We start from the raw sequence: 13,665 nt of genomic DNA on the forward strand, positions 1-13,665 counted from the left end.
ACGATGAATAATGGACACCCCCAGCATAGGGACATAGACCAGGAGCACAGCACAGATGTGAGAGACACAAGTGTTGAGAGCCTTGAACTGTTCTGCCCTGGAAGCAATACCTAATACAGTGATTAGGATCTTTAAATAAGAGAGGAGAATGAGTAGAGAATCCACTCCAAAGGTGATCAGAATGATAATAAGGCCATAAATGCTATTGATGCGGTGATCAGAACAGGAGAGCTTGATGATGTCTGGGTGCAGGCAGTATGAGTGGGAGAGCACATTGACCTTACAAAACCTCAGCCTCTTTATGAGAAAGGGTCCTGGAAAGATGACAGCTACAGCACGCAGCAAAAGTCCCCCGCCTATCCTGACAATGATAGAATTAGTCAAAATAGCAGTATACCTGAGGGGGTTGGAAATGGCCACATAACGGTCAAAAGCCATGGTAAGCAGGATGCCTGACTCCATTAGAGAGAACACATGAATGAAGAACATCTGTGTGAGGCAGGCGTCAAAGTCCACTTCACGGACATTGAAACAGAAGAGCTTGAGCAGTGTGGGGAGGGTGGCAACACAGATTCCCAGGTCACTGGCAGCCAGCATGGAGAGAAAAAGATACATGGGTGCGTGAAGTGACTGTTCCACACGAATAACCACTAAAATGGTGATGTTTCCCATAAAGGCGATTAGGTAGAGAACACAAAACAAGATGGAAATCAGTGGATGTGAGTTCTCCAGGCCAGGGAAACCAGTGAGAAGAAACGGTCCGTAGTTGCTATCATTGAAAAATTCCATATCTCGCTTAGTGTACAAGTGTCAATAGTCTTATCTATAGAATAAGAGATTCTGGATTATGACCATAATCTTTGTTTCATAAATCACCATAATATTTATTTCATGAAGTGTCTATACGATGCATTTATGCACCTTGTTGCACAAATTACTTCCATCATTTTGCAAAGATATAGACAAAGATACATGAGGACATCTTTATATGAGAAATCACAGCATGAAACTCTCAGATGAGCTTATCAATTTCACCAATTTCAATCACAATATAAAATATTATGTATAAACAGTGCCATGATTTTTGTTATATTGCTTATAAGATGTGGCTGGTTACTATGAAAGAACAATCTAAAATTAGTTTAAAGTTTATATTATAACAGAAGCATAATGACAGTGGAAAAGGATTTTCTCTGACTCTTATGTTTATAATATTTTTCAGGGAATTATGATAGCTGCATAGCATGAACATAGGGGATTATGAAAATAACCCACACAGAATTTCTAGAAATTCACAGAGCATTATTTTAAGCCTGGATTAAACTGGATTATCTATTTACAATACATTATAACATGGTAATGTTAAAAAATACAATTCTAATTATATCTCTCTCCTTATGTAAATATATTAAATATAATGTATTATTACATATATAAACATAAATGTATATATACATACATATAGCTATATATTACATATTTATAATTTTATATATGATTTTACATAATATATATAATTTTCCTTGTAAAAGCCAAATAGGTTACCTGAGTTTGAAGAGCAGCTGAAAAAATAGCTAAGATCAACTTGAAGGTCATCAATTTTATATGTGAGGTGTCATAAATTATTCCAGTATGATGTAATGACATTAGATACTGTTTACTAATGATCCATTCCTTGCACTTACCATTGATTATTTTGAAACTCCAGTGAGAGAAGTGAGCATCTTTGGAAAGAGCATGGTGAATCAAAAGCCTCAAAAGAAAACTGTTCTACTTGTATTGATCTTACAGACGTATTTGGAGAGAAAATAAAATCTAGGAGTAAGAATTACCTTTTAAACTTATCTTTCCCTGAAATTTAGCTGAGGAATAAACTATATACCTAGTTTTCCACTACAAGTAGCAAGTCCATACTGCCTGGCTATAAGCCTGAATAATATGTTCCTAAAATTACTAGGAGAAAGAAGTTATGTGTGTGTGTGTGTGTGTGTGTGTGTGTGTGTGTGTGTATTTGTCTGTCTAAAATATTTAGAGGTTTCCCCCAGAGAATTATGTCAGCTGAGTTGCTATGAATGATTCCCTAAAGTCCTTAAAACTCATGTGATTATTTTTTTCTACCAATTTACAAGGGAGAAAGGAAGCTAAAGACAGGATTATAAATGAATGATGGAATTGTAAATTAATGAATATATAAACACAGGGCAACAGAGGATGTAATGGCAACTTGGAAAAATTAATAAATATAGGTAGAAGACAAAAGTTGGAAAAATTAATAAGTATAGGTAGAAGAAAAAAGTAAAAATAATGAAGTTAGTCAAGTGAATCCATGTTTTTGTTTTCAAGGGTTTTTTCAAAATAATTTTTATTAAAGCTCCATGAGTTAAAAAGTGATTCATAATTGAGGTTTTGACATCATGCTTCATGTTTCATCACTAGTCCCACACCACTGTCAACTTCCCTGGACCAGTATTCCCAGGTTTCCTTTCCTACTCCCGGGCCCCAGCCTGAGCCTTCCACCTTGACAGCATCTTTTACACTTGGTTATTAAAGTTTGTGTTTCACGATTGACTCTGTGGTTTGGATATTTTGCTCTATCTTTACTTAATTGGCCCCTGCCCCAATTGCTTTTCATCTCTTTATTCTCCCTTCCTTTTTATTTCTTTCCTTCTTCTTCCTATACTCTGGGGCCAAGGGTGATCTAGGCATCTCCCCTTTAAACCATTGTGTTTCTTTTTTTTAACCATTTTTTATTAGTGAATCACCATGGGTTACCATTACTGACTTACTAACTTTCATGCTTGCATTTCAGTCAATCAATTCAGTCAGTACCCATCCCTCCACCAGTGCCCATTCTCCACCACCAGTGGTCCCAGCATCCCTCCCACCACATAGCAGAGATAAGTACCAGGAGGATTACATCATTGCATTTCTTTATCCAGTTACTTTAAATACCAAATACCTAGTATTTCATTTGACGTGGTTGGTATCTTTTAGTCCTATTCATGTTGTAGAAAATTTGAAGCAATATTTTATAAATAATTGGGAAAGAGTAATAATCATTCTTCTGTGACTTCCTGGCTTAGAGATATGAGACACAAGCTTCCTTAATTTATATAGCTCATAAAATAGTATCACTTACCTAATTGCAAAATTTAAAGGTTTTCTATTGAGAATATATTTAAGATAAGATTATTCCAAATCTATGGATTAGAGACATACAGACTAACAGATACTTTACTAGATTAATTATCACTTTTAAAAATGAAGTATATATATTGGGATATTGAAGACATTCAGTATAAAATATGTGCAATTGTATATATTTGTGGGATGAAAATTTCTGCATAATAAAATCTACCAATATTTTCAATTTTTTTTAACCTATGTACATTTGAACATGGACTGCACTAAAGTGTTCCAAACAAATTTGCCAAATGAGGTTGTCTTTAGTTTGTTTGCCCATGTCAGTTCTATTAAGGAATTACTCTTGTCTCTGTACTCAGTAATCACTCTTGGAGCACTCATAGGACCATATGGGATGCAAGCCGAGTGCTTAACCCTCTGTAATATCTCTCTGGTTCCCAAGAGTATTTCTGATTAGACTATCCTGTATACTTTGAGGGAACCATGGACTCTAGCCTTTAAGACAGAGAATGGCTCTGAAGTGTTAGTACAGTGTGTAGTGTGCTTGCCTTTCATGCAGTTGACCCAGGTTTGATCCCCAGTACCACATATGGTTTCCCCAAGTTCTGCCAGGAGTGGTTCTTGAACAGAACCATGAGCAATTCCTGAGCATGGATAAGTGTTTCACCAAAATAAAAAATGAAAAGACAGGAGTTTGGAATATACAAATATTAATTCACTAAATAGAAGAGTGAATTAATTAAAGCAATTATTATATGTGACAAATTAAGCAAAATATATGACTTAAATTTTTAAAATACATTTTTAAATAGTTGCTACTAGCTTCAGAAGTCATGGCGTGGTTTCTTAGATTCTGAATACTAGTGAATGAGGGGGTCTTAATGATACAGTTGAGTTTTATAGTTCAATGGGAGAGTGATCATGACCATAAAAATAGAGAAAACTTATTTTCAAATCATATTTCTGATAAGGTACTTATATGTATATAAATATGTAAATGTATAAAGAATAAGTAAATAACTCTTAAAACTCAAAAACAAATAGAAAATACCACAATAAAATCAGTTTTTAGCCATTAAGAGGTTATAATCAAAATCACCAAGCTATTCGCACCCATAATAAAGACTATATTCATAGGACAGAGACAAACAAATATTAATGTGATTATGCAGAAATCTCAATCATTCTATGTTATTGGTGGGAATTTTGAGTATTAGAGTAGCTCTGGAAAATAATTTATCAGATTCTCAAAATATTAAAAAGTTATCAGCTTTCTATATAAAAAATAAGTTATTTGTTTTAATCACAGCAACATTTTTTTTTGCAAAAGACAATGAAGAAATACAGTGAAGTAAAAGAACAAGCAATAAATAGTGAGACTTTTAATTATAGGAAATAAAGAGTAAAAAAGTCAAATTGCAATAGATTGCAGAAATGCACTTATCAACAACCTAACAGTGATTAATAATTCATTTACATATCATCACTAATCATTTATACATTATGAATTGCACACAAAGGATCTTTTAGAATGTCAAAGAAATACCAACTGTTTAGAACTTCCCATTAATACCTTGTTTCATCATTATCAACTCCAATTATACTTTAGTTTCTAGTGTGACATCCAATATTTCAGGAGAAAAACAATGAAAGACTACTATACTATTTTCTTTTGTGTGTGTACAAGATTTCAAATTCAGTCTGGATTTACTCTATTATCTAAGATCTATCTGATTGATGCTACTTACATCCCATGGTTATAAATCTCTTTAACAAAATAAACCTCTATACTATCTCTCCTTTAGAGAAGCCCATGTTCTATCTTAAATCTATTTCTCCTCCCTCCCTCCTCCACTCTCTGTCCCTTTTATTTAATAAAACTTCAGTTAATAAAAAGAAAGCTTTGTGGAGCTAAGAGCAAGCCCTAAGCACTGTCATGTGTGCCCTCACAAAACAAAACAAGACCAAAAAAAGTTACCCTATTAAATCAGTATTAGTGAAGAAGTCCAAGTGAACAGTTTATGCATGTATATAAAGAAATACTGCATTTGTATATCTTATATACCTAGTACAAAATGTATTTAATATACTAGGCTAATATGAAGGCTATACAAATAAAATTCATACGGTTTATTTCAAAGAACTTTCATTTAAAGTTGAGCAATGAGTTATGATGGGAACTGATATGATTTAAAAATAAACTTACAGGCAAAATATGTTTTTTGAAATTGCATTCATTCTTGCTATTTTAATATTGTTCTAGTAACTCTTGTCAACTGTTATATTTGAGATTTAAGATCTAACTAGCCAAAACATATTTACAAAAAAATTTTTAAAAGGGATTTTGTTTTGATTTTTTTGTCCACACCTAGCACCCTACCCACTGTACTATCTCTCGTGTGGCCCCAAATTACTCTTCCTCAACTCTAACTCTTAACATTACTTTAAGGTAATGACAGGCTATGAGATTCAGTGGCAGAACACATATCCTGTATGTGGAAGGGCCTGGATTCTATCTCACCCCAGTAAAAACAAATAAAATAAAACTCAGGCAGAGAGCCTTTTGACATTTTTAGACTTTTAAAGAGTTTCTACACTAACCTTCAGAATCCACTTAGAATAGGAGTCTCTTTCATACATAATAAAACATAAAACCTTTCTTTCTATTGGAGAGCTCTCCAACCTGAAATTAGGATCAAGACCTTTTTGGGGTACATAAAAGTGAACCCAGGTTCTCACACAGGTATAACAAATGTTCTGTGACTGAGTTATTTCTCTGCAAGCCATTTCTCTTTATAAATTTGTATGTCCCAATTCTATTTCTGTTTCTGGAATCTATAATAACATGCATACTTTAGCAACTAGTTAATGGAATTTTGTTTCATTTTTAAAAAGCATATGAGAATGTGATTATTCCTGTAAATGAAATCTTCGTGTGAAAGCTGACATTATCTACTATCTGTATCTTACATCCTTCTCGCAATGGAACTCACTCTCCAGTGACTCATAGTCTCTCATAGTGACTACAGTCTCTCCTGCCTTTTCTTCACTACCCAGGATTTAATGACTCTGAGTGTCTCTGATGCTGGTCCCATTCCTCCGGAAGAGGCGCCATAGCCTCGTTCGGATCTGTTTGGTCTTTATGGTGTAAACTACTGGGTTGAGCACTGGAGGTGTGAGGAAATGAAGATAGGAGAGGAGTACACGACTACACGGGGAAGGCCGCCTCCCAAATCTATGGATCATGGAGAGGCCAATCATAGGTGTGTAGAAGAGCAGCACAGCACAGATGTGGGACACACAAGTGTTGAGGGCTTTGAGGCGCTCTGCCTTGGAAGCGATGGACAGCACCGTCTGGAGGATCAACCCATAGGAGAGAACAATGAGAATCGAGTCCATACCCAGAGTTGAGAGCACTACGAAGAGACCATAGGCACTATTGATGTGGGTATCAGCACAAGCCAGCTTCATAACATCTGGGTGCAGGCAGTAGGAGTGGGAAAGTAGGCGATGGTGGCAGTAAGGCAGTTTCTTCAGCATAATGGGCGCTGGAATGTGGAGGCTGACACTGCGTATGACGATGGCTCCGCCCATGCCAGCAATCCGGGGATTGGTAAGGATAGTGCCATAGCGCAGAGGATTGCTGATGGCCACGAAACGGTTAAAGGCCATGGTGAGAAGCACAGAGGACTCCATAATGGAGAATGTATGGATGAAAAAGAGTTGGGCCAGGCACGCATCCACTGCCACCTCCTTGATACCAAGCATATAGATGGTGACCATGGTGGGCAATGTGGAAGCAGAGAGGCCCAGGTCAGTCACTGCCAGCATGGACAGGAAGTAGTACATGGGCTGGTGCAAGGAGGGCTCTGACCTCACCACCCATAGGATCAGGCTGTTCCCTGCCAGAGACGCCACATACATGATACACAGAGGTATAGAGAGCCATGCATGCACAGACTCGAGGCCCTGAAGGCCTGTCAGGATGAAGGTGCCAGTGTGGTTGGTGTAGGTCATGATGGCCCGAAGGAGGCAGAAATCCCACAGAAGTATAGTTACAGACCCTAAAATCAAAGAGATTGCTGGATCAGAACATATTCTCGCAAAAAAGATCTTTGCATAGATTCCAAAAAAATTTGATGGCTACAGTCTTCTGACTTTTCTCAAGTACTTCACCTGTTTCACATTAACAAGCCCTTAGAATTACCAAGGGGAAAAAGAATGTCTTCATACATGCCCAAGTCTGATTCTGGAACCACATAATAAAAAGCTCTCTAGGACAGGAGAGATAATTCAGGGAACAGGGCACTTGTTTTGCCAAAGTCCTCCCTGTGTTCCATCTGGCATCACGTATGTTACCCAGAGTCCACCATGAGCTCACAGAACCATGTGTAAGCCTTGAATACTGCCAAGAGTGGCGACAAAATCATAAAAATTACTCTTAAATTAGTTTGAAACATATCTCTTGAAAAGGACTTAAACAATACTGGCTGCATTACATATAAATTTTTTAAAAATAGAGAAAGAAAGGAAGAAAGAAAACAAGAAAAAAAGGAAGAAAGAAAGAAAGAAAGAAAGAAAGAAAGAAAGAAAGAAAGAAAGAAAGAAAGAAAGAAAGAAAGAAAGAAAGAAAGAAAGAAAGAAAGAAAGAAAGAAAGAAAGAAAGAGAGAGAAAGAAAGAAGGAAAGGAGGGAACAAAGTTGCCTAAATCCAGGTATTTTATTTTCTGTAAAATTCTCCTCATAGCATTTCAATAGGTACTTTTCTAATGTACTTTATATTAGAAGTTAGAAAAATATATTTTATTGTCAAAACAAATTTAAATAAACCCATTAATATTTCAGCCTACTTTTATGGCAGCATAAGTACAAATTTTTCTCACAGACAAATATAATGCCAACTTATTGCAAAAGTGTTAAACATTTATTAAAACATGATTAATTCTCTGTTGGAATTGTGTATGTGGAAGAATAAATAGAATGGTGTGGGTGTGTGTATGTGTGTGTGTGTTGTGATAGATATCAAACCAGGGCCTCACACTAGCAAGCTAAGTACTCTACTGCTGAGTTTCATTCCCAGACAAAGAATAATTTTGTTTGTTTGTTTTTGCCTACACTCTGCATAGCTCAGAACTTGGTCCTACCTAACTCTATACTCAGTTGATCACTCCTGGTAGAGCTCCCGGAGTCCTATTGGGTGCTAAGGATTGAACTCAGATTGGCCACATGGAAGGCAAGTGCCCTACCACTATACTATCATCTGACCCCATATACAACAATCTTAAACTATAGGATATTAAATAGAATTTACTATGTATGTGGATCTAAGTTAGTAGATCTTACTTAATCGTATTCTGTCTACAAAATTTCTTTATTTAAATGGCATTTATTTTCCCCTTATTCCATCCCTTTTACTCTCACATGTATAGGAAATAAATTCAATTTGGTAGAATTCTTTCATTGCGAAGTAGATCCACATAAATTTTTTAATTATCCATAACTATTCAGTATTATACTGATGTCATGTAGAAATTAGAAAAAACAATTTACTTGCCAGGAAATCAAGACTTACATTCTCTTATCAAGTAATTTTGAAGATATACAACAGTCTGAGAACAGATTGAACTTCCATATATTCACACACTGAATTTTGGTTGCCTTTTTTGGGGGGTGGGATATCTCAACTATTTTCCTACAGTAAATCCATTATGGAGAACTCAGTATAAAATAATAATTCTGTTTAGAAGCTTTTTATCTTTTTTCCTAATCATAACTAAATGAAGGAGATTTCTTCAGTTCCCAATAAATTTAAAGCATTTAATGAATAATAATTCCTAAAAAGAATGATCTAAGTTAGTAGATCTTACTTAATCGTATTCTGTCTACAAAATTTCTTTATTTAAATGGAATTTATTTTCCCCTTATTCCATCCCTTTTACTCTCACATGTATAGTAAATAAATTCAATTTGGTAGAATTCTTTCATTGCGAAGTAGATCCACATACATAGTAAATTCTTTCATCTGTCCTAAAGTTTAAATTATCCAATTATAGACTATTATTTTTGTGATTTGCATAATGTTTTTGCATATGTCATTTTAAAGCATTTCAACTTCAAGCTTGCAAATCAGCTTTTCTAGAATAAGCATAACTCTTATTAAGACTTCAGGTATAAAACTTTGCTAAGATTGCATGGATCATAAAAGGAGAAAACAGGAATGGAATGAGTTTGACTGAATCAGTGTTTTCCACTGTGAATATTTGCTACTTACAACTAAAGACAAATTTCAACTACTACAAAAGAGACTCAAAACTCATCCTTATATAAAATTAGCTAAAATGCTTCAACAAATTACAATCTTTTAAATTTCCAATAAAGTGGTCACTTCTCATTTTTCTCTTCTAATTTATCACCTCCAAATTAAATTATTGTAGTTTCCTCCAATAATTCAACTATTCTATCTAGGAGAGGGAAACAAAATTATGAAAAAATAAAGATTATAATAACACTGATATCATTATTCTGCATAGTAGTTGTATACTCTTGTACAGTGCATAGTATATTTATATGATAAATACATTTATCATATATTTATATGATAAACATACTATATATGTATATATAACATACCATACTATAGTTTAGCATAGAGTATCATTGCGTAGCAAGTAAATCATTGCTCATAAACATACAGATATAATGTTGTAGAAAACCCACTCTAATCAGGAAGTTAAGAAGCTAAGAATTTAAATAGGAACAACCTCAACAGAAATAAATTTACACAACTATTCTAAGCTTTCAGATAAATCTATAGAGGAAACTGACTTAAATGCCCAGAATGATTTTACCACAAACTATTTAATACCAAAGAACAAACAGAGATCATTACAAAGATACCTTTGTTTGTTTATAGTTTATCAAAGTTCCAAATATTTAACAAAATATGTCTGCTAGCTAATTATGTTTATATAGAAAACTGGCCATATTGATTTCTTCCTTCCATATACGTTTTTTAATTTCTAGTCAATTACTGTTTTCCTTGCATGCAGCGACCCAGGTATGATTCCTCCACCCCTCTCAGAGAGTGAACAATTTTCATTGTTTACAGGATTACAGTGACAGTGACAGTCAATTACTAAATATGAATAAACGTAGAATGAGGTTGATAAATGTTTGAGAACACTGACAAGGAATGACTGCATATTCAAACCAATTGCTTGAATATGTTCTGTCTATGAATTTTTTACTCTACAACTCACCTTGCACTTAATTTTAACTAGAAGAATTTAACATGTAGTTAATTAAGTGAAAGATCCCATACTCTTATCCATAGATTTCAAATGAAGAAACAAAAGCATAAAAAATGCCCATAATTTAAGAAGACTCAGAATTATCAACCTTTGAAAATTGGATGTGAATGCTAAATTTTAGAATAACTTAGGAAAATGGATGTTTAATAACAAAGACATTGAGATGCTCATACACACAGAGCTTATTGTTTTTGTATATATTGCATAACGGTCTGATAAAGGAAGTATTTTATAATTTTATGGATTGTTCTTGTGATATTTTTTCTTATCTTACTTTTTAAGAAACACTAAGAAAAAGGGTTTAATAAGAAGAAGTACTTAAATAGGCAGGGTACCAGTTTTTGGTCTTAGTTTTTGCATACTAAATACTAAATAATATTAGTACTAAATAATTAAGAAACAAGCAAATAGATTTGATCAGAACTTGAGCTTAAGCAAAAGCCACCTTATAACATATTTAAAATGTACTATGATCTTTGTATTCACAGGAATTCTTTCTTTTGGCTTGTTAGCACATTTTCAATCAAATGTAAAACAGTAATATTATAGAGTACCATGGGAAGATATTCTTGATTTACTAATCTGTTGTTTACTTACATAAAAAAAATATGGTTCATAGCTTGGAAGCTGGCCTCACACGCTGGGGGAAAGTTATCCCAGATAGAGAGGGGAACACCAAGTAATATGTGGTTGGAGATCTTGCGCAGGAAGGGAGATGCGTGCTGAAAGTAGACTAGAGACTGAACAGGATGACCACTCAATACCCCTATTGCAAACCACAACACCCAAAAGAAAAGAGAGATATCAAATTGGAATGCCCTGCCACAGAGGCTGGGAGGGGGAGGGGGATGGGATTGAGGGGGTGGGAGGGATACTGGGTTCATTGGTGGTGGAGAATGGACACTGGTGGAGGGATGGGCTCTCAAACATTACATGAGGGAAAAACACGCACAAAAATGTGTGAATCTGTAACTGTACCCTCACTGTGACTCACTAATTAATAAATAAATAAATTTTAAAAAAAATATGGTTCGGATCCAAAACATTAAACATCACTATTAAAGCTTTTTTGTTAAGAAATAATCAGAAATAATCAGTTTCACAAAATAAGTTTCTTTCAAATAATTCAGATGTATATTATACTAAAATAAACTTTTCATTTATCTAACTAGGGGAAATGAGTGAATTGTGTTAATTATCATAGCATATCCACTCATCATTTCTATTGGATTATAAAATATCACCTGAGCACATACACATATATTATAGAGATCGTCTACAAAATATTTAGAAAATAAATAATATTTGTTAATAGTTTACCCTCTTTTGTTGTTTCCTCAAAGTACTTACCATGCTCAGAATGTAAGATGGTTATTTATTTAAGATGCTCCTTCAAATATTTGGAAATAATTGCTCATACTGTATTTGTCAGCTCACATCATCATTCTATTACCTACTAAGAATTATCTTCCAAAAACAGATTATCTTTTCAAGATGTTTCTACAGATGAGTTACTCTCCATACCACTCTTTCCCTCAAATTTTTCCTCATGTCAGAGTGTTTTCTTAATGTATAAAAAATTCATTTCCCTACATCTTAAAGCACACAAAAATCAGGCTATAGGACTTTTGATAAAGAGTGGAAAACCATCTTCTAGTTAATATTTTGCTTTGTTGTATCTGTTATAAAAGAAAAGTGGAGAAAATTGTCAGAAAATATACCCAGGTACTCTCAGATGTTATATGAAGATGAGCCCCTTCTTGTAAATCTTCAATATACTCTCTCTTAGGGTTTGAACTCAAAACATATTAATTCTACTCTTAAATGAGTATTGCCAAAGAAACTCGCCAAATGCTTTACTTCTTCTCTCTAAATTTCTATTGACTCACCCATAAGGAGAAAAGATCTGAGAACATTTCTCATCATCCTTCAGGGTGCCTTTCTGTATATAATACCTTGATGAGTAAAAATGGTGCCAAGGGCATTGGGGAAGCAATTGCCTTTAACCATGCCATTGCCAAACAAGTTTTGGAATAGGTTGTAAAGAGACATTTTTGTGATTGGAAACCCTTTGACTCTATTCAAGTCTATCTCAATTAACTGCATATCCCAATATAGTGAATTTGTAATATTGATGTTCTGGGATTACAAGCTCCAATATCAAAAAGAGCTGATTTAAACATGGTATCTACACACACACACACACACACACACACACACACACACAGACTCACTCACTCACTGTCACTGTCACCCCATTGCTCATCGATTTGTTTGAGTGGGCACCAGTAACATCTCCTTTGTGAGACTTTCTGTCACTGTTTTTGGCATATCTAATACGTTATAAGTAGCTTGCCAGGTTCTGCTGTGCTGGCAAGATACTCTTGGTAGCTTGCCGGGCTCTCTGAGAGGGACGGAGGAATTGAACTTGGGTCAGCCTTTTGCAAGGCAAACGACCTACCCACTATGCTATTGCTCCAGCCTTCCCCCCCACACACATATGTATATATATGCTGGCTGGAATATATATAAAACTTAGTCATTTATATATAAGTATATAATTTGTATCCTCTAGGTATATGTTTTATAAGCTCTTTTTGTCTCATTTTTTAATGCCTGTAAAATATAATATTACTGACACAGGAATGACCATGGTGTCACCAAGTGGGCTAGGTGGACGTTGTTTCTAATGTACAATTAGCAAAATATTAAAAACTAGCACATGCAAATTCCACAGCAACATATCAAGCAAGTTCTTTTAAATAAAGGACACTTCAGAGGGAATAGAAGTGGGACTACCACGTGAATTATAGTTGACCCTGTTATGCTTGAACTGATAAGATTTCATATTATACTTTCAGGGTGAATTAGATGACTATGTCATATTGGGGTGAGGTTTAGGTGCTACTTAGATGATTGACAGGTATTTCATACTCTATATTGTTTATGTGCATGTGACTACCCATAGTACATACACAAAATCCACGAACAGGAAAAACTGCAATGCCAATCATATTATAATGACCTATTAATGAGGTAAGTGAACTAAAGACAAGAATTAGGCCTGTTTGTTCATAATCAGGGTGTAAAAGATCCTGTTGCTCTTTGTTCTTTTTTCTTTTAGGAGGTATTTCCTAGAGTTAGTTGCAACTTCTTGGGCTCTCTCTATAGATATATAGATATATATATACAGAATCATTTCTTTAATTTTG

At 34.6% G+C, this 13,665-nt stretch overlaps 2 protein-coding genes across 2 annotated transcripts in view; both read right to left on the reverse strand.

Annotated features, from left to right (window-relative positions):
* The window catches only part of LOC101538935 (olfactory receptor 51G2-like), a 933-nt gene extending 144 nt beyond the window's left edge, over nucleotides 1-789 (reverse strand). The window contains exon 1 of the mRNA XM_004618335.2: nucleotides 1-789. This exon is cut by the window's left edge and continues 144 nt beyond it. Coding sequence (XP_004618392.2) covers nucleotides 1-789 — 789 coding nt within the window.
* Nucleotides 790-6,204: 5,415 nt separating this feature from the next.
* Nucleotides 6,205-7,161, reverse strand: LOC101539192 (olfactory receptor 51G2-like). Its single transcript, XM_004618336.2, has one exon. The coding sequence runs from the start codon at nucleotides 7,159-7,161 to the stop codon at nucleotides 6,205-6,207; it is 957 nt and encodes a 318-aa protein (XP_004618393.2).
* Between the last annotated feature and the right edge of the window lie 6,504 nt (nucleotides 7,162-13,665).

This window comes from Sorex araneus, chromosome 6 (genome assembly GCF_027595985.1).
Source record: "Sorex araneus isolate mSorAra2 chromosome 6, mSorAra2.pri, whole genome shotgun sequence".
In the NCBI taxonomy this organism is placed as follows: Eukaryota; Metazoa; Chordata; class Mammalia; order Eulipotyphla; family Soricidae; genus Sorex; species Sorex araneus.